This window comes from Agelaius tricolor, unplaced genomic scaffold, assembly GCF_023055355.1.
Source record: "Agelaius tricolor isolate 1412-34295 unplaced genomic scaffold, bAgeTri1.0.p SCAF_3, whole genome shotgun sequence".
Lineage (NCBI taxonomy): Eukaryota > Metazoa > Chordata > Aves > Passeriformes > Icteridae > Agelaius > Agelaius tricolor.
In genome coordinates, this window is record NW_027269263.1 from 15,292,204 (window position 1) to 15,314,571 (window position 22,368).

The 22,368-nt window shown below is 41.3% G+C and overlaps 1 protein-coding gene across 4 annotated transcripts in view; it reads left to right on the top strand.

Annotated features, from left to right (window-relative positions):
- MPPED1 (metallophosphoesterase domain containing 1) overlaps window positions 1-16,925 on the top strand; it is a 62,774-nt gene extending 45,849 nt beyond the window's left edge. For all 4 annotated transcript variants that reach the window (XM_071422623.1, XM_071422624.1, XM_071422625.1 and 1 more), the window contains 3 exons: window positions 5,878-5,993; window positions 10,610-10,723; window positions 14,176-16,925. In XM_071422623.1, the coding sequence (XP_071278724.1) occupies window positions 5,878-5,993; window positions 10,610-10,723; window positions 14,176-14,294 (349 nt within the window). In that variant the 3' untranslated portion in view covers window positions 14,295-16,925. The remainder of the gene's footprint in view (window positions 1-5,877; window positions 5,994-10,609; window positions 10,724-14,175) is intronic.
- Window positions 16,926-22,368: the final 5,443 nt, after the last annotated feature.

Sequence of the window (22,368 nt, forward strand, 5' to 3'; positions counted from 1 at the left end):
AGAACCTTGGATGCAAAGCAGGTAAGGAAAACTTCCCCATGGAAGCAGAGTTGTGTGTCATGGCCAGTAGAAGATTTGAGTTGCATCATTTCCATTTATTAGTTAGTATAAGGCCTTAACTTTCATTTAAAAAGATCTGGCTTCAATATTAAGGATGAAAAAAAAATTTCTTTTTTGCACAGTTTAATTCTTTTTGCCCACTGCTATTCTCTAAAAATCACACCACCCTCTCCTCTCTTATATGGAAGTTACTCATAATATAAATCTTCTCATGCTCCTGAAGATTTCTGAAACATGTTTTTCCTTACATTTCAGTTATGTTTGGCTCAGAGGCCCAGGTACTGAAAGAAATTTCAAAGCCTATAAACAAACAGTGCCTGCCAGTCAGTCTTAGCACCAATGGCCTGATAGCTGCTTTTGTCCTTTTCCTTCCTGCTTTGGATGGCCCTTTTGCATGCAAGGAAGAAAAGATAAAAAGCTCTGTGTTACTTCACAACTACTTTAGATGAAATGGCCAATACAAAAAAAAACCCCAAAAATATGAATTTTTGTGAATGCTTACTTGGAGAGAAAGTAGAGTTAAAAATAATAGAAATACTCAGTAAAATAGTTATTTACTTAATTCCTTTAATTCCTTAATTTCCTTTAATGAGGAAAGGCTAAAAAGACAAACGCAGTGATTGGCTAAATTCAGCTTATGCAGTGGTGGGGAATGGAAAAATATGAACACCTGAAGAACCTGCCCAGCAGGGGAGGTATGCAGTGTGTATAGTACTGTACACCCATGTTCACAGGACTGTAGCTCGTTATGATAGTAAGATGATATCAAGACCAGGAAAAATGAGACTTAAATGTCCAACAGAGAGTTTTTTGGGCTGGGAATCCGGATGTGTTGGAGTTTTGCTTGTGTTTGCCACTGTGGAATCTGCTTTTCATGCTCCGTGGGCTTTGACCAGCCACTCCTCCCAGTATGGCTTTCAGCATGGGTAGTCCAGTCTTCTAAATATGGAATATTTGCTTTTTTCAGGAAGAGGATCAGGATTGAGAAAGGTGATTTGGTCCATTCTTTTCCCACTGAGTTTCTTGACAGTCACCAACCAATATCTGTTTATTTTCCTGTAGCAGAAAAATGACAACTGTTGTGGAGGAAGTACTGGAGCAAGTTGCATGTGTTTGTGAACCTTTGAAATTTATTTAGTAAGCAAAGGAATTCTAGTAAGAGAACTTACCTTCCAGCTGCGGAAAAAGAAAATATTTTTATAGGAACCAATAGAAATTAGGAGGTACAATGTGTTTCAGTTCTGCACTTTTTGCTACCGGAGTGTTTGCAAGATGCTGCCCACCAATCCCATTGAAACACCGCTGCTGTTCAGTCAAACCACTCAGAGCTCCCTGTGGTTCCTGGGCTTTCCCCTTGAAGTCAAAGAGGGTAATTGGTGCCTGCTGGTGGCAAGATTTGTGTTACTCAGCTGGGCAGCCTAGAGGCAGCTGCTGCAGTAAATCTTGCAGCTCTTGTGTTAGCTGACAGCCCCCAGCCCTGCAGGCAGTGCCAAGGGGGCGATGTTTCTGGGAGTGCCACTGGTTTTCTGCCCTGTTTGTTTGCAGGGGTGCCCAGGTACTATGAGGAGTCCCCTTGAGCTGGAAAGGAAGGAAGCCATTCTTTGAGTTAAAAGGTTTCAATTGATTCAAGGCAATGGAGAATCAAATTTCAGTCTTTCATCACTTGTAATAGGAAAATCCATGTGGATTGATAGTTCTCCCCAGTCAAGTATCCCTTGTTTTTAGGGCTGCCTGTCAGATTGAGATGGGTAGCACTGATTTGAAAATGAAAAACCTTCAGTTTTCTCATAAAGGGCAGGTCAGATGTGTATGGTGCATCCCCACCTTTTGCAGTAGATCACATGTAATACTAAGTAAAGCCCCATTTAAATGACAAAAGAATTCTTGGGCTACATGTTAGCTCTTTCCCATAGTAGCTGAATAAAAGAAAAAAAATCGTAATAAATAATTAGGGTGGTAATATGTTTGACCATTATTTTTTTAGTATGACTTTTTTCTGTTACTATTATAACAGAAATGATCCTTTCAAAGACAACTAAAGTGCTAATGATAGCTAAGAAGGTCATTCCTAGGAGGTTAAACTGGTTTAATTAGAATTTATGAGAAGGTTACTATAGGAGTGCAGAAAGATGTTAAGGGGTTAACCTATAAGAGATTACATTGTAGTCAGTGTTCTGTTAAAGTTTGAATTAATTTTTCCCATGGGTTTTTCACATTCTAATTTTCAACTAAATGAGACATCTGTTTCAGAAAAGGAAAATTTGCTATGGTTGTCATAGCAACTATCATTCTGTAAGAAAATTATTCCAATGGTTACTTTAGAACAGAAAGATAGAAATTCAGTACATAAAGCAACATCCGATTTCTAGCACAAACTCTGATAATTCAGCCCTTTTTGTGTGGCAGATTATTTGGCCTGCAAAACTTGTTCAAATGTTTTAAACATAAGGTTAATTGTGCTGTAAACAAATTCACCTCTGATATATTTTCCCCCTTGAATCTTACATGTAGACAATCATTATTCTTATCAAAATAACAAACCGGTTGAATTTCAGTAGAGTGTTGGAAACACTCAAGCTGTTCGCTTGAAAAAGGTAAGACCTAAATCAAAGTATATTTCTACAGATGAGTGCTTCACTTCAAAGGTGAAATACATTAATGATGTATGTCTTCAATTGCCAAATAAATTTTTCTTGGGTTGGCTTCTTTTTTTCTGATGATAGTGGATTTTTCTCTTGTAGAACATACCTGGCAATATTTTCTTCGTCAAATTTAATATTATTGAAAAATACATTATAAAAATAATTACACTTTTCCTGAGTAACCTCTAACTAGGAATACAGAAATTCAGTGTACTCTATATAAAGAGTTCAGGTTCTATCATAAATGCAAATTTTAGACAAAGTTGTCTTTGCATGACGTTCAGGTCATGGGCTCATTTGTGGGTATTAGAGAAGAAGGCTTTTTTTCCTACTCAGAAACTTTTATAGCTGTTTTGTAATAAATTTTCAGAAGAAGGGGCTTGGGGATTTCTAAAATCCCTATATGCTTATAAAGATGGTATTTGCTTTGGGGTGGGGGCACTGAAATGTGTGATTTGTCTTTCTTCTCTCCAATGTAAAGCATGCCAACATCCTCCACTGAATCCTTTCTTGGACCTGGGTTTTTTGTTGTTTTTTTTTTGCCAGAAATATTCCAGACATTTCCTTCCATCTCAGGATTGTCACAAAAGACAGCATAATGGCAAATCACACAAGTTGTAACATCTCCCCTTCACAAAAGAACAGCTCCAGCATGCATAACTTACCAGCCCCGCTGCAGTCACCACAAAGGGAGCGAGGGAGGGAGGAGGGAGGGACGGGGGAAAGTGCTTCTTGTCTTAATAAGCAGATCATGCCTATTCATAAGGGGAAATGGGCTTTTTTAGAAAGTGGCCGTGTGTAGTCCAGCCCTGGTAGAGGCAGGCAGAGGCTCTCACAGCTGCCTATGTGGTTTGTGGTCGTCTGGATTTCAGCAGAATTAAGCTGACTTCTGGTGAGACCTGTGGCAGTCATGAATATTTCTCTTTAAAAAATGCTTCATTGTAGTCTTAAAATAATTATTTTGTGAGTTTTTGACCTTTGCTTCTTGGGCAAATACTGGTCCTTCCCCTTGGTTTCCTTTCTGTGTCTGGCATACCTATGGACAGTGCCTCCCCAACTTCCCATCTGAGACCCAGGGACAATCCTGTCCCTGCCCACCCCAGGCATATCCATTGAAACTGTCAGTGACTTAAAATACATGATTTACTGTGCTGACACTTCTTTTGCCACCTATTTGCCCTTGCAAATATTTTGTCAGTGAGATCTTGCTGCTAGAGAACTTACCCTGGGCCTACAATTTGCCCAACAGTTGTGTATTTTCTTCTCAGTGAAGAAAAATACTTGGCCTCTTAGGTGGGGAATGCAATCCCAAGGCAGGAAAGGATGAAGAGTTTAGAAAAAGCCAACCACTGTACATTTTTATGAAGCCTTCCACTTCTGGAATATCCCAAGCACCTCACAAACTTCAGGTTTTTTATTTTCAAGGCATTCCTGTGTGGTAAAAATAATTTCCTAATCTCAGTGGTGAGCTGAATGTAAGGAGGGGCAGATCCAGCTCCACAGAGCTTGTGTGGTTGCTGTGTGGCAATGTCACATAGTAACATTGCTGGTACCTTGCTGCACAATAAGCCAGTTAGGAGAATCCCATAATTCTTTAGGAAAAGACCACTGAGGTGATCGAGTCCAGCCATAAACCTGATGCGACTAAACCATGTCCCCAAGTACCACATCTGCACATCTTTTAAATGCTTCCAGGCATGGTGACTTAGCCACTTGACCTATCAGGGAAGAGTTTTTCCCAATATCCAATCTAAACCTCCCCTGGTGCAACTTTAGGCCATTTCCTCTTGTCCTATTTATTGTTACCTGTGAGAAGAGACCCAATTCCCACCTTTCTAAAACCTCCTTTCAGGTAACTTTGGAGAGATAAGGTCTCCCCTGAGTCTCCCTCTAGACCCTGGCAGCAGGAAGTGAGGAAAGGCTGCTTGGAATGCTGAACAGGGAACCAGAAAAGTGTGAGTTTGTGGCCTGATGTAGGGAGGTGCCTTAGGCAGCTGCCTTGGCCTGAGCAATGTTACTCAGAATAAGATTTGGGCTTCACTGCTAGTGCTGTTGGCATTTCTCCTTCACACACCTTCTTCACCTCCCTCATCACAGCTTCTAGCTTCTGAAGGCTGGGACATATATTTCTGGTCCCAATAGCAGATGTTCGAAGATTCACCTTTTTTTTTTTCCCCTGGGACACCTGTTTTTCAAAACCCTGGTTATCCAGGGCATGTGATGAAGAGGCAGGAGATGAGAAAGAAAGCTTTTCAGTCATCAGTAGTTGAGCTTCTTTTTGTCTGTGGAAGAAAAACCTTTTGTTCATTGTTCTTCAAATATGGGTATGGCCATGGGACATCAGTCAAGAAATTATTAAAACTTCCAACCTAAAACTAACCCCTCAATTTTATGACCTAGAATTAGAGCCTAGTCAGCAAGACATAATTTAACACTGTGATATAATTGCTGTGAAATATAGTTTTTTAATCAATGGGGTAGCAAGATACAGATAAATTATATTCTGACTGGCAGTGTTACAATCCCACTGCTCCATGATGAGCTGCTCCATGAGTACGTTTTAAAAAATGTAAATGCCTGTCTGATAAGGAATCCTGAATATGGAAAGTCTTACTTAAAAGCAAGTCAACACAGCAGAGGACAGAAGAAATTTGTGTGTAAGAGAAGCAGCAGCATTCTTGTTCTGATAGGATGTATCCAATTAGGGAAACAAAGCAGCAGAGATGATGTCTCTGACTTTGGAGCAGAATCTGTCATGGTGCCAGGGTCTGTCCTTGCCCAGCTGGTCATAGGCTAAGGGCCAAACGTGCTGGGAGCCAATGTGAAACATAAATCACGTGGAGGTGTTTGAGACAGCTGTTCTTCTAAATGTTGTGAGAGTCAGCGTGATAATCCACACATGGAAATCTTGGTATCCAGGCCTTGTAAGTAGTTGGAGCAATACTGTGAAATATACTCTGTGCTGCCTACTGAAAGCGGGGATGATTGCTCGTATTTGCTGTACAAGTTAAACTACACTGCTAGTATGGAAAGAGTGGATTACTGTGCACACAAAGAAAATTAATGCTATTTGTGTCTTCAAATTCCATGGTAGCAAAGAGTCAACCTCAGTATTTTAATTAGATAACCAGTACATGGAAGTAGCACTGAAGACATTCTCCTCCTCTCTTGGCAGGCAACCTTGGTTTTATGGCTGGGGCTTTAATCTTCCACGAGGCCAAGCACTATTAGAGAAATGGAACCTTATTCCAGATGGAATTGATATTCTTATAACACATGGACCACCTCTCGGTAAGAAAATAATAGTGCTCTTAGCTGTGTATTTCAGATGATTATATGGTAACTGATGGCTCTCCTTAGAAAAGGAGTGCAATCCTCACTTACAAAAGTCAAAAGCAACATGCATACTGATTTCAGCAGCACCAGGACTTCAGCTCATGATTACCTATGATACCTCTGCTCAATGGCAGGGAATTAAATAATGGCTTTAAAAATAAAATGTTAACACATAAAGCCACAATGAGCTTTACAAATAAGCAGGGTCTAGTTTTCCTATGCACATCTCTAATCTGCCACTGGTGAAATTACTAGATTGAAGGCATGGAGCCTGTTTGAAGAGAAATGCAGGATTAGGATTTTATTTTTTATCACTTTCTCCCTGACTTGCTACTGCATTCTCCCACCAACAAGTACCCAGAATCTCTTTTTTTCCCTCATTATGCTGACTTGGTGCACCTTCTGCCTCACAAACCCATATGCTCCCCATTGTTTGCCTGTTCTTTGGACAGGATGGTTGAATTGCTTATCTGTAATATAAATTGGCAACATGAAGAGATCAAAGAAATAGTTTTGCATGTACATTTTCCAATTATTTTAATATAGGTGATATAAAAGCTATCTATCTATAAGAGATTTCTTGTTTTCCTAGAAAATTTGGACATTACCTTTGCTACAGAAATAATACAACCACACAAACTTGTCCAGATTCAATAAAGGCTTAAGGCTTTTAAGCTTTTTTTCAATGCATTTAACATACAGCAGTCTATATTTAATGTGACTGTGTGTTTGACTCTCACTAATTTAATAAGTGGACATGAACAAGAAGCATGTACTCAAGTGTTCTGCTGAGCCTTACTGTGCTTTGTGTGAAATGAAGGCAGTTGGTTTCTTTAAACCTTTAGATTCACCAATTTCCTGAAGCTAAAACCCTCATCTTCCACCCTTTCTTCTCTTTCAGAGCTTGGAGGAGAAAGTATCTAAGGGGTTTGTGTGTTGTTTTCTTTAGAAAGACATGTTTGTATTCCACTGCTCACTAATCCTGGGGGAAGGTAGTTCTTTGTGAGCAGTTTCTCACAGTTAGGGGTGTGTGTTTTGATTCTTCACCTAAGTGGAGTCTCATGCCATGCCATGGACTGACTTTAATATGAGCCTGTATTGTAAAAGTGGATGTCAGAAATTAAGTGTTTCAGCCCTAAGATATCAGCTCCAAGCCATTGGTATGGGGGTAATCCCTCCTAGGTTCCAAGGCACAATGCTGTGTCTTTCATGTAGTTTTATTTATAAGTCATATTTAAAACTTTTTCAGAAGCTTTTTCAGCACTTTGAAAACCCCTTTTAAAGCCAGCTGGCCAGCTGTAAAACAATCCAAACTTCAGCTGACTGGAGATTCACTCGAAATCTAATGCTGGAAAGTGGAGATTCAACCACCTTGCTGCTTTAGCCACCAGGCCTCTCCAGTAGCCTCAGGCATCAGCAGAGGGAGGAGGACCCCTAAAGAGCACTGCAGAGCTGGCACTCAACAGACAGACTTTAATAATAAATTTAATAGTAAATTTAATAATTGAAAAGTAAATTAATGATTGCAGTAATTCTGAGGAAGGGCCACCCATCTTCAGTGATTGTAATGGAGTAATGTGAATTCCCCCCATCTCCATGGCTCAGTATGTGGGGTTTTTTTCCCTTTTAATTCTTTATCTTCAATCATCCCCCAAGAATTTCCTTTCTTTTTTAGAAGTTCCTGTTTCTTTGTCTCTCTCTTATTGATGCATTAATAGATGGCTCAAGCACAGAACCCTCTGCCTGAGGGCAGGAGCTGTTGGTCTCCCTGACACCCATGGCAACAAATATATGACACTTCAAAGAACTGAGCACTCTGCTTAACTTACAGAACCACCTCATTGTGCAGCTCTGTCCACGGACCCTTTGGGAGACAGGATCCCCCTTGAACCTCCCAGCCAATTATTTTAACAAGAAAGCTGATTCCTGTTGTTCTGATTTGGGAACTCAGAACCTCACTAGCGTTGTTCCTAATGACCATAAAAAGCAATCAGTCCTCTTGCAAATTCTGGGCTTTTTTCTCCAGCATGGCTGCCTAAATTCTGCCCATCATCCATCTTCTGTGCTGCTCTCTGATTCCCTCACTTCAAGAGTGTGCATCCTCCTGAACTAATTAATAATACATTATTACATAGATTTGAAATGGTCTGATTTAGATGCAGAAGAACCATTAAGAGTTAATGAACTTTGATTTTCATTTAGCCATGTAACAAAAATCCAAGTAATTTTTCTCTTCTGTTTTAGAGTAGTGCTTTGGAATGAAGCACTACTTCATCCCAAAGAACTACTCTAAAACAGAATAGATGGGAGGTTCACAGAGGATGGGAAAAAAAAGCTTAAAACAGCGATTTTGCACCGTTTTATTAGTAACCTGTTTATTATTATTAACAAAGATATGCAATGTATTTCATAGTTTATGAAATATAGAATTTTTTGATTATGGGATCAGTGTTAATGCTCATTTCCGTATCTGCATATTTTTGTTTCCTAAAGATCTCCATTTAAGATTCTTTTATTTCGCTTCCAAAAGTTCACTTTATTTTCTTTGGTTTTAATTTAATTTCACCTTTAAGTCTTCATTTGCAGCTGTCTGCTTGATAGTCTGTGACAAAGATTTATACTTTCCTGACAGCTGCAGAAACCTGTTTCAAGTAACCAAACATTAAAAAACCCCTAAGATGAACTCTAATTGTTAGCTAGGTGTAATCAATTATTCTTAGTCTGTGTAGTCAGGTGTACATAATAAGCTGCAAACATATGGGAAGGCTTCAGAAGGGTGATAATGCATGTAAACAAAAACATGTTCAACATAAATAATGCTTAATTTAATGGAGAAGTTAATTTTATGGATTTTTGTTTGTGAAGTTTTTGAAGTGGAAATACTTTCGGCTTTATGTTCACTGCAGACATTTTGACAATTAACTGTTTCAAATCACTGGAGTAATAAAACCTATGGCTATAATATGTTTACTCTGAAAAAAACCCCAAACATGACTTTATTCCAGAGGAATTGCTGGCCTCACTTTGACACCATAAGTGCTGTTTTTCTCTGGTGAATTTTGACCTCCCTTTGATGGCACATGTGAATTCAGCAGGAGTGAGCATTGCTCAGCCTGGCTGTCGTTCAGCAGGGCTTTCTTTTTCTACATTCCCTGACAGGTGCCGAACAGCACCTTCAGGTCTTTGACCATGATGAGAACTTCCTCTTTTTGGCACTTAGGATGCCCCACTCCCAGGTTGTTTTTTGTTGTTGTTTTTTTTTTTTTTTCCTGAAAATTGAACTTAGCTCTCTGAGTAGCTATGAAACAAGTGCAAACTTTTGCCATTTTGGTAAAACCTCACAGTTTACTGAGCCCAGTTTTCAAGCAGTGGCAGCTAAAGAGGTATTTCTCAATGTGTGAACCTACCCTGAAGCTCTAGCAAATCTGAGAGCTTTTCCAAGAGTTTGAATACCACACTTCTGGTCTTTTAAACCAGTTGGCTGGCTACTTAGCCATGCTTGAGTGGACATCAAAAGTAAATGTATGAAAACCAGGTCCAGGCTCTGTACCTCTGGCTAAAAGCACAATATATTCACACTACTGCAGAAAATCCAAGAGATGCAAAGCTATGACAGGCACACAGGGAAAATGTAGAACAACAAAATAAATCCAGGAAGATTGTATCTTCTAGGTTTCCAAATCTGAGCCTGATGAAAATGACTGAACAATAGAGAGAAAACAGATTGATTGTTGCAAACACTCCCATACAACATCCTCCTTATACTACTACTTGGAAAGAAACATGGACTTCAGTTGGCAGTAAACTTCCCCCTGCAGTATTTTTAGACAAAGAGGCGAGTTGATGTAACATTTCTGTCTATTTTCATAAGAAATACATTTTTACACAATTTTTGTGCAAGTAAATGCAGCACTTAAATACATCTTCTGCAAAAGGCCTGAGTTTCTCTTCCTATCTGAGATTCATCAGTTTAGGGAAGTGGAGCTTGCTGTGCCATGAAGTGGTTTAACTCAAGGATGTCACTTTTTGGGTATGTAGTGGATTCCTCACCTGAGCTCCACTACTGTAGGATTCAATGTGATAACAATAGAGTTGTAGTATTGGCAGCACAGATTCCATTACATTGGTTCAAGTGTTCAATCTAAAAAAGTAGGTCCCAGGACAGGTTTTAAATAGTTTAATGTTCTTTTAAATTCTTTAGAGGCTCCCTTTGGATTTACTGCACTTTATACCTCATTCTCTTCAGGAAGAAAAAGGGGTAAAGCATTGAGTTATCCCATTAACAACAGTGCAAAAAATGCTTTGATTGCAGTGATTATTTTTATTCTTTGAAAAAAAACTGTAAAGAGTTATCATAGTCCTTTTTATCCAGATGAGCTTTTATGGTTTTCCACCAGTATTTTTCTTTCCTTCCTCTTCTGCATACCAAGGCAGACACAGTTTTTACCATTTCAGTTCTTCTGTGGCTATTTCTAAAAGGCCATGAGACATGAAATCTCAAAAATGCTGTATAACAGCACAGCTTTGTGGACTACCTGTCTTCTCTTAAAGCTTTCCTTTCTTTTCCGAAGGTTTTCTAGACTGGGTTCCTAAGAAAATGCAACGAGTAGGATGTGTTGAGCTGCTGAACACAGTCCAGAGACGAATACAGCCAAGGCTTCATGTTTTTGGACATATCCATGAAGGTCGGAGCACATTTCTTTTTATATATATGTTTTTATAAATAGCAAACAGAGAAGTCTTAACCAGCATTTTCAAACTTGAATGTCTGAACTGAAGCACTTGAATTCAGATACGTATTTAGCTGTATATATAGAGGTGAAATTGGCTGATATCCACATTTCAATGCTTGTACTTGAGCTATCTTTCATTTTCTACATCTATAAAACAGGTTGATGCTTCCTTCACAGGGATGAGTACTGTGAATTTTAAAATAAGAATACAAGTCCAGTAGTTACAGAAAGTGACTAAATATTAGGATGGAGGGATTTTTTTTCCTTAGTAGAATCTGTGCTTCACAATAATTCATGTAAGACCTCTGTGTGTTAACTTCTGTGCTTGTAAAAGGGGTAGGAATATTTTGAGTGTTGCTTCTAAGGCTTGATCTTCAAGATTGTACAATAACTTGTCTCTCCCCATCCGAGTGTATATGAAGTTGAAATCAAGAGGGGTATCACCACTGACTGGTGTAGAAGTTCCAAGATATTTATGGATGCATTTGGTTGCTTTGTCAGGGGAAACATTTTGTGCTCAGACAAAAGAAGTGGTTCTATTGACTATTTGATATTTAACTGGAGAAAAATAAAAAAAAAGAGTTCCCTTTGCACAAGCCAAGTAAATGGTGACAGATATGCTCTGCTGAAGTCAGTGACAGCAGGAGTTCATCTCCAGGCAAAAGGAAAGGTAGATGCTGCCTGTCCTGTTCATAGAGCAAGGCAGAAGGCTTCAAGCAGTGCTGCCACCCCAAGCAGATGCAGTGGGCTGTGCAGGAGTGAACCATTGGCGTGTACGTGTGTATTATCAACTGCTCCATCTTTGGCAGTGTTAACTTACTGGCAGGAAAAGGTACTCCACAGCTGCCAGTTTTCTGCTTCTGGGACTGCTCCAGCCTTTGCTGTAGGATCTCTGTAGGTCTCAGCAGTGCAGAGATGGAAAAATTGGAGGAGATGGCATTCAGATACTTCTGGTTTTGTGAAGAACCCTTCCTAAGCTATCCCTCTCTGACTTGCTGCTGGAGGCTTTCACCACAGCACATAGTAGTGACGTGGCTGGTGGTGTAAAATTAATGGATAAGATGTTCAGATCATTATTTTATAGCTCAAGGATTAGGTCCATCCTCCTTCTGTGTCTCATCTCCAGTGACCTGTTAATGCCTGGTTAGTGTCCAAAGTACTGTTAAATCACAGAGCAAACAGATAATGCTGCTAGAGCAGTCTTTGATATTCCAACCAAGAGAGCTGGTGAATACAGTTCAAACTCATTGTCATTTCAGAAATTATAAGCCAAGAGGGTTGCAGGGGATATAAACAAACAGCAAGCCATGAAGCTTCAGGCAGGTAAACAAAATCACATCTGCTATAACCAAGTCCAACTTTGGCTCTCAAGGGAAGAGAGTAGCACCTCCATAGAATAGTGAATTAATGTAGTTAGCACAGTAGGTATCAAAACACAGAAACAAGGTACTCTTCTTGTTAACTATCATAATTTAGAGAAAACAAATGGGGAACAGCAGAGCCTGTTTTTCAGTGGGCTGCTAAATCTCTGCAGAGGAGAATTCCCATTGCAGGCAGCCTGTGCAAACGAAGCTGCACTTTGTAGAGAGAATGCATGATTTGAACAGATGAGTTCTTTCTCGGAGTGAGCATAGCTACATCTGCAGCAGTCATTTACTGAACATCTGGGGAGAAGAGGTGCTTATAAGAGATGTTTCTTCCCTATTCCCTCTCTGCACTACCATGTCTGCCAAAAACTACCTCTACACATGGGCTTTCCGCTGATGCACCCATGGAGGGGACAAGCAGCATGGCAAAGGCTCTGGCTAAAATTCTGGTTTTCCCACTATAGCCAGTACTCCACTGAGGTCATGGTCAAGGAAACCCTGTTGGCAGTGGGACAGGAGTGAAAGCTGCAGCATTAGGAATCTTCCAGCAAAAGAAAGTGTCTGGTCTCTTCAAATACGTAGCCAAGGAGACAGAAAGTCCCAGCCGCAGTGCTGACTCTTCTCTGTGCATTTTGTGTTTTCCCCAGAACAGTCATTCCATGGCAAACAGAAAGGGATTTAAAGAAATTCCTGTGACAGGAGCCTGACAGAGTTTTCTTCCCTCCCCGGGCTCTAATTATAGTGTAGTTTTTCCATGGAAGGTGCAGGAGGCCCTGCATTATTCAGGGTGTTTCAAGGAACCAAAAAGAAAGGAATTTGGCTACTGTTTCTTTGTTTGCAAATTATGCAATTTTCAGTGCTGTGAAAGACACAGAATTGCATTCAGAGAAAACATAGGGTCCTCAGTACCTAGGGTTTGAATAGCTAGAGCTTAGTGTGTATATAGCAATGAATACATTTCTCTATTAAATTTATGAAAGGTGAGATTGAATCTTAGTGCAAATGCTTTCTACCAGGTGATTTCCCCAAAATCATGTGTTTCTGATGACAAATGCAGTTCTTCATATTGATCATAATATTTCAGTGAAAGTTTCCAACATTAGGCCTTTAGCTTTCATATACTCAAGCTTATTCATTAAAAGATTTTTGACAGTGGAGAGTGTCTTCTCTTTCATAACACCAAGGTTGTCAAAGGGCTTCTTCTTCACTTTCTGAAACAGCATTTCACTGTACTACTACAGGAATTAGAGCTGAAAGTTTGGTTTTCTGCATATTTAACTCTGGAATTGTTTGCCTTGGGCGTCTAGCCAGACATGAGATGTAGCTGAAGCTTTTTCACCGCTGGTGAGACACACAGATGTGTGTGTTCTGCTGTGGAAATGTTCTGGTGTTTTAGGGTGTGAATTCACCTTGTCTGTTAGACAATGCACTCAATAATAAAGCCATCTTTTTTCAGCCTGGGCAGGCATTTTAGTGCCTTTCCATCAAGTTTGGTTAACAAGTTCAAAGACAAAGCAAGAAGAGGGTCCTACTAGGCAAATCCTGCCCTGATGCACATGCACACGTACTTGCTTCAGTCAAGCAATGTTTTTTCTTCATTGGTTGCTTAAAGGATGTTCAACACAGGGCAGGAAAAAAAGGTGGGAAGATTAAAATTGCCCAAAGTTTGCTGCACTGATGACTGCAAGCCTAAACTATCAGAAGCATCCTTTCCAAAACTAAAATGGTTTTAAGAGAAAAATCTCTGCAGAGAGAAGTATCTGTCTTTCTAAGGAGGTTTAGTGTGCTGGCTGCCAGAGATAATAGCCACCAGCTACTGAAGGCCCATTTTGCTTTTCTTACACAATTAAAAAATTATTCTGTAGGACAATGATGGTATTGATTCACAGAACATTTATGTTTTGCACAAAGATAATTTTTAAATGCCTTCTGAGTAATAAAAAATGTGGCACTTATCATTGTGTGATAAAGGTAATTAAAAATGAAAGAAGATAATAAGGAATAATGAGAGTAACCAGGATTTTTCTTCCTTTTTAGGTTATGGTGTCATGGCTGATGGAACTACCACCTATGTGAATGCATCTGTGTGCACTGTGAATTACCAGCCACTTAATCCACCTATAGTTATTGACTTACCTACTCCAAGGAACACATGATTATAATGAGGATTTAAAGTTGTACCCAACACATAAGCAACTTTATATTGCTGGCTGAGAATCCCAATAGGGAACCATTCAACAAAAAAAGCAAAATCCTTTTTTTCCCTGCTAGCTCTTCACAGATAAATTTGGAGTAACAAAAGTGGACAAGGAACAAAGACATTTTGGTGCCAGAACCAGATTAAAGACTAACATTTCACCATTAAAATGTTTGTGAACACAGAAAAGTGAATGCATTCCACAAATATATATATATACATATATATATATCTATATATATATATCTCTAGTAGGGGCTTTTGTACATACCGTATACTGGACTTATTAAAAGAACGATGTCTTTCAAAGGAGTGTTTCTTTAAGAAAGTTTGCAGTTTAAACGTAAGTGTTTAGACTAGGATTTCCTCATTTCAGATGTTTTTCAGTGAGCTCTTGGTAAAATAAAAATGATGGTAAAGATGTTTTCCCTTAATCAACATGGCAAATATAAAAGATGGTGCACAAATGACCAGTCACAGGAGGAAAGCTATTTCTCCATGTCCTCCAGGTCTAAGTCTTTGCATCTATTCAAAACCAATGCAATACAGGCCCTAATTCACTGTACTGAAATGAAGTTTTACTACATCTGGCATTACAGATGGCAAGGGAAATGGTGCATATTGCCAGCATGCTGTAAACAGCTCAACATTCAAGAAGGGAGACTGTGTTAAGTGCAGTATAAACTCAGGAATTTGTAACCTGGCCTCGCCTGTTTAAAAAGAAAAAAAAAAGGATGACATTTCCCTTAAAAAAAAAAAGAAAAATATAACCATGTTTTCATATGGTAAAGAGAGATGTAATTGTACTTAAGGAAAAAAGAAAGGACCTGTAAAGAGCCCACCCAATGATTAGTAATGGTATTTTAAATAATACCTACTGGGACCATTGGTTTAAAAACTGCTAATGGGACATGCAGCCAATGATGAGATTACTGGTTTGAATTTGGCCTTGGTCAGGAGTGGTTAAATGTCATTGTGATCACTTTGTCCTTGGGAAACATGGATGTCAAGGGGAAGGTATCAGCCCAAGGTGTGGTTCAAGCACTCCCTTTTGGGTGGCTGTGAGTGACAGGCACACACCAAAGTGTGCAGAGCAGAGGTCACCTCAGGGGACCTGGTACTGCTGTTTGCCCACTTGTGGACACTGCTCAGAGACGCTCAGCAAAAACCCAGTAGAAACCCATCTGTTGTGTTGCTTTTGGCACCAGGCAAAGCAGGGAATGTGGCAGGAGCTGGTTGGGAATGGTCCACAGTTATGGTACTGCCCGTGCAGCTCTTCTGTAGTGCTAGCAGAGGTATTGAAGCTGCCGGGATTTCAGTCCTGTCCTAGGCAGAAGTTTAGGAATTGATTAGAAAGCTACCAAAAAAACCCCAGGGCTTCAGACATGTCCTGCAAGAAATGGATTTCTGTCTTGAACTAACAAATATGTCCTTTTGACTTGATGGAGATAATTTGACTGCTGTATTCTGAATGTGGGCATCCTGAATTTGGGGCTGACAGCATCTAGGCATTAATCTTGTTCACACACATTGGGCACACCACAGCACTGCCAGCTCAGAGCTGGTTGCAGATCTGTGCATAGCCCACATCTGCACACATGCATTGGAGAACTGTGTGTGTTACATGGACGTAAATGTGTTTAATGTAGCAGCTGCATGTACATTATACAAATAAACAATTTAAAATACCTGTGTTGCAAAACCAGGCCATGTGAGCCTCGACTCTCAGCTAGGTGGGCACAAACTCTGCTTTTCACTGGCTTCCCATGTGCAGCAGCTCTTCCAGGTGCTGCCTGGAGCCGAGACGTTCAGGCCCAGTAACTGACTCATGCTGTGGACCCACAAGAAGCCACTAGACCCCCCGAAAACATGACAAGTCACAGGTCTGTCATTTTTGTAATCTGTTGGGGTGACCATGTGTCTAAACTAATGTGCTGCTTTTTATTTTTCCTGAAAATGAAACCCAAAACAATAGGTGACACCTGCAACTGGTTTTTGGGGGAGTGGTTCACAAGTGCATGAGCAGTCTGCCATTAAGTCAGATGGGGTCATTTTTGTCAGAGCTACTTGTGTAGAAATTTCAGGATCAGCTCCTAAATCAGTAAGAACTGAAATTCATAGTTGAATATGAACTCCTGTCATCATTGGGAAGATGAACAATAGCATGTAGTTAGAATAAAAGTGGCTTATCTAGTCACAATTCAAGTGGTTTGCAACAAATGTGGCAGGAAATTGGCTGTATGTTAAAGTCTGAAATGTTTACATTCGCTCACAGCACTTAAATGTTAAAGTGAAGGGAAGAGGTCCTTTTATTAGCCTCAGCAAAATTTCTATGTCAACCATAAAATATTCTCTTAAAAATAATTTTTCCTAAGGTATCTTCCAAATACTGTGTATTTTTATGTGGAAAGGATATGAAAGGAACTGTTACTTCAAAATATCATTTAAAGTACTTGAGGTATGAAAGCTTAAAGATTATTTAATCATTTTGACATAACTTGAGTGTTGTAATTTTTGGTCAAGCATGTTAGACGAATAAAGGCTTAAAAAAAACCAACACACAACAAAAAATAAAGTCTCTTAATGTGCAGCTCATGTGATCAGCTCCATGTTGGAATGACTGCCATCTTCTCCGGGAGTAGGAGCCAGGCTGTGGGACATTAAAGTTGTTATGGAGGGGGGTCAGCAGAGGGTGCCCTGCACTGTCCCTGATCTTCCAGCCACCACATCTCCTGCAGAGGGAAACGAGCTTGAGGTTTGTGTTGCAGAGAAGGGAAAACAGCAACCACCACCTGTAGTGGATGTATTTTGGTGGGAGAGTGTGCCAGGTGTGCCTGGGAGGCAGAGAAAAGCTACTGTGGGAGTGCTGCAGCAGAGCTCTGGAGAGGTCAGGAACTGGGATGCCATCCTTCAGGAGTGGGCAGCAGCTGGGGGAAGGAAAGTTCCTGCTCTGAGTTGGGTGTCAGGACACATCTTCACAGAGCGGGAGATTAAGGCCAGCTGAGTATGTTTATTTTAATTTTGTGGGCACAGAAAGATCTGAGTTTCTGATCTACCTCAGATAAGGGAGGCCATGAAAAGGAAGATTTCCACAAATTTGCCTGTGCAGTTGTCAGCTCTATTTAAATGTGGGATGACCTCTCAAGTAATTTCCTGCCCCACCTCCCCTTTGCTGACCTTCACTGATATTTATCCAGGTAGCAGTGCTCCTGAAGGAAGGTGTGCTGATGTGTATCACTAATATGTGCATTCCCATCACCAGGCAGAATTGTTGGCTGAGATTAATTCTGGTTCATTTCAGCAATGAATAGGGGAGATATCACTGCATGTCAATGAAAAAAAAAAGATGACAAGATTATTTTTACCTCTCTCAGTCACATACGGCTGAGGATGTGAAATGTTCCTTGACTAGAAGGAAGGAGCAGGCTGGAACTCAGCACCCACCCAAGCAACTGCTTTTGGTGCTCCAGGAAGGATCAAAAACCCTGTCTCAGGATCATGCTGGGGACACAGCAGGTGGGAATGTGCTCTGGTCTTGCTGCACCAGGGATCCAGAGGAGATAAGAAGTGGTTTGTCTTTTCCAGTCACTGACTACTGCCTACAGTCAATGCAAATACTTCAGAGGATGGAGGAATGAGACATCCCTTAGAAGGCAATTTTTGGAATAATCTACCCATGGGGACCTTTGCCCCCATCCCATTTATTGCTGTTTGTGTGAAAATTTCTCTCTTAAAAGCTATATTATTGCTTTCTGCTCAAGTAACTCGCACAGAGCAAATATAACTGCAAATGGTCTTTCCTTTCAGGTACATTCTTGTCTCTTTCTTGCAAGTCTCTCTGCATCTGCAATTTTAGTGATATTTTGGAACAGGGAGCACCCTGGATGATTATGCAGAGTGCATTAGAACAACAGTATTTTGCTAATCCTTGTACATGTGCTGCTGCTTGGGTTTATTGACTGTCCCTTTGTTCTCTTTTTATGTGCAAAGTGAAAATAGGAGTACTTATATGCACCTCTTTTGTGCCATTTGTTATTTTGTATATTGGCCATTATGTTGCTTTTTACTCACTTCATCTAGAAATTAAAATAATTTCAATTCTAGCTAGACTCTATACCTAACTTCCTTACTTTCCCATTTTGGAAATGCTCCCCTCCTCTCTTTTTGATGTGTCATTTGGGAGTTGGTGAGAGGCAGCAGTGCCAGAAGAGGACCTCCTCTTCCTTCCTATCTGACCATTTAGACACAGTTCTCTGCTACTTTCTCTCCTGAGCTTTTTCCAATATCTTCATTTTTTTTTAGGAGTTTTTGGGATAATAGCACGTATTTGTAACCCCTAATGGACCACTGTGGTGACCTGCCCATGGCCCTAGCTCAGTTTTCTCTTCAACAGGTGAGAACTGATTTGGACTTAGCACAACTGTCACTCCTTCCACTCAGGGAGCCTTGCCCAGGCTGTGTCTGTGGTGGGGATCTTCTTCCCCCACTCTGACCTGTTCCCCTGGCTTTGGTGTGCCCCTGGCAATCCTCATCATCCCTGGCTGGGATAAGGAGTTGTGTGACATTTGTGTAGCCTTCATCCTGCTTTTGAGGTTTTTGTTTCTTAGCTGCTACCCAAACCATGACCCTTCTATGCCCCTCATGAATAGCTCTTCCACAAAGGTCTTTATCAAAACCTTCACAATTGTCTACACCAATTATATCAGCAATAGCTCTTCTGGCCAGGACTTTGATGTACAAAAGCTTTCAAATAGATTAAAGGAACAGGCTTTTCTGCACAAATCAGTTGGCATTGTTCCCCCCCCCGCCCCCGCCCAGTGAAGTGTATTCCCTCTCCAGAGCACCATGGACTAAAACTGAGCAGAGCAATTAACCTTACCACTGGGTGTGTGCACACCATGCCCTTGTGCTCTTTGCTCTCACCCAGGGCCACGTGGGCCTGGTTAGTGGACAAATGCTCCCTGCTGTGGGAGAAGAGCCCATTCTCTCCCTCAGAGCTCTGGTCTTGCCTCTGCATGGCCTTGGGAACAGGGAGACAGCCATGGGAAACAACGACACAGGTTGCTGTTTCCAGAACTCTCATTACATTTATCCTGTCGTGTCTCTGTGTTCTGAATGGGGTGAGCAACTTGAGCAGGGCCAGATGGGAAAATGCTGGTTGCTATAAACATGTTGCAGTGGCTTATGGTAGAATGAAGCTTCAACATCAGAGTAAGGGAAAAGCTTTGTCCAACCACATGAGTTGTCCATCACCCAGGAAAGGTTGGGGAGAATCAAAGGTGATGTTAAAGCACCCTCCTACCAGTGAAGCCCCACGTGCCCCTTCCCCACTGCAGTTAGAGCCTGGCTGGGAGGGCTAGGGCTAGCACAGCTCACTGACAAGTGCAAATTTGGAATACTAAAGATATCAAGATTGGTGGTACAAAACTCTCCACAGAGGCCACTGGAAGGTTGAGAAGGGGTCTCAAAGGGTGCCGAGATGCCCTCTCTCAATGAGTGCCCCCTCGTCCACAAGGGAATGTCTGCATGTGTCCTGGTGGGGACACTGCCTGTGGGGGTGTGGGGCTGAAGCTGATGAAGGGGACTAAGGGACTCCTGTACCTCTGCCGGGCACAGAGCCAGATGACCACGGTGTTGTGTGCTGTGAACTTCAGAGAGAGGCTTGTCCCTGCAGGATTTCTCTTTCAGCCTGGTGGTGCTGCTGCTGTGCTGAAACGCAAGGGACAGGAAGCAGCAAGGTCGGGTCCTGCACAGCTCTGCACCTCTGGCATGCACAGGAGGCCTTTGTGCAGACAGAGATACGTCCTCTGTGCCCTGTAGTAACCCACAGTGGCAAATTTCAGGGTCTCCTGGCAGCTTTACCTCCTACCATGATGACCTGGGCCAAATTTTCTAGAAATAATAAAATTATGCAGGATAAAGCAGTTTAATACAGGCAATTAAACCTGTATTTATGTTTCTTTCTACTCTTTACTAAGGCTGTTGCATGGCACAGCCATTCTGGTTACGTCTGTTATGTGGTATTTTAAAATGCTGCTTCACTGTGTCAACTGCTGATTATGTTGCCTTTGTCACCAGCTCCTGTGCTTCTCAGCTGGTCACTCCTCGTGGTCCCTGCCATTTCACAGCACTCACATTGGGGCTCCCTAAGAAGCATCTTGCCATGGACACTCCCACTCTGGATATCTCTTTGGGGCTCCCCAAGGGTGAGGGTCAACCCATCCTGGCCTTGTTTTTGAGCCCACAGATAAAACTCAACACCTTCCCCAGCAGTTTTAGCTCCAAAGACCTGCAACAAGCCAGGAGTGGTGTAGGAAAAGGAGACAGGTCCTTCTGCTTGAGAGGAGCCTGGGGACAACTCCCACCATCACCTCAAGCCTCTCCAGGTGAGTCAGTAGCTGCATATGGGGTAGGTTCCCTCCACTGGGAAGAAGAGCCCTGTCCTGGGGGAATGAATACCAATACCAGACAGAGCAAAGGCAGAGCAGGACAGCAAGGTAAAGCATGGCAGGGCAGGGCAGGCCTCCAGAGAAAATGGCCCGATGGGGTCCACAGCATCAGAGCTTGTTCCATCGGTTGTGAAATTATACAAACCTTTGGCACCCCAATAACTTTGTAGCCTGCCCGTGGTGCTTCCCACCCCTCATTCACACACCAGGGGATGCAGCATCTGTGCCATTACTTGCAGTGACATAGATCCTCTGTAGTGACATACGCAGGAAAGGGAAAGCTGCCGTGGAGCCACCAAGGTGTTATGAGAAGGAACTGCTTCCAACCTGCTTCACCATCACTTCAGCCTGTGCTCTCTGGATGTCCATCTTTGAGCAACAATGGTTTACCCCCATGCCTTCAAAAGCACCTTCTTTCCCCACCTGTTCCAGTAGTGTAAACATAATTATGTTTATTGCTTGTTCAGAAAGGAAGAAAACCTCTGAAGAGTTACCTATCCTGTTCATTTCTGCAGACACCCTTAACAATAATTAATCATGTGTATTAACATGGGGTCAAGAGACTTGTCAAAACTGCAGCTCTCGAGTGGTAAACAGAGCTCATGCAATTAGCAGTCCCCACTCTGAAAATGCTAGGATTGATTCATTGTTCTTTCTAACACCTAAGAAAGTCAGGGAAGTAATAAATCATGAAAATATAGACAAGGCACTCAGCAAACAATGATGAAGACACTTCATCAGCTGCCTGCAGCTCTGCGTCAGTGTGTTAGCACTGGAGTCAACACTGAGCTGGTTGCACAACAGCTGGAGTCACCAGGCACTCACAAACACTGCAACAAACTCCAAAATTTTGTGCCCTCTTCTGCATTAAAAGTAGGGGATTTCTTAACTGCTTTTAATCCAACTGCTACCAAGCTTATGCCATCCTTTAAAATAAAGATACAAGATCTTTTAGTGCCCCCAGATTTTAATCAGAATAGTAGGACTTTCTCTGCCATCCACAAGGCTGTGTGGGTGGAGTGGAAAAGGGTGCAGCTGCATTTGCTGGTCAGGACAGGGTCCTTCCATCTCTACATGAACTCAGGATGCCACAGTGCAAGACACCTGTCTCTCCTGGATCCTGGATGTGCTTTGTTAAAGCAGCCCCTTTTAACTTGCAAATAAAAAAAAAAAAAAAATAAATCAATATTTGCTAAAGGAATAAAGGAAAAAAGGACAAGTCTGGCAGAAAAAGAACAGTTCCTCAAAACTTTGAAGCTGGTGTTATCTATTAGAAACAACAAAAGGAACTCAAAGCTGGGAGATGGAAAGCAACAAAATGTATGAAAGCAAATTACTTGAATGGGGCTCTCAGAAGTGATGGCGATGTTTCGTGCTCCCTATTGGCTTTGTTTCTGTCTCTGAGTGAAAAAGGAGAACCTACTTTAAAGAACAGCCTTGTCTCAGTAGTCTCTCCTTGGCATTATTAATAGTGGTTATGTTCTGCAGTTCTGATGTTGGTCTAAAAATCATCAGGAACTTACAGCCCACATGTAAAGTTGAAATAGGAAGGTGGTATGTGTTGTGGTTTTTTTTTTTATTATT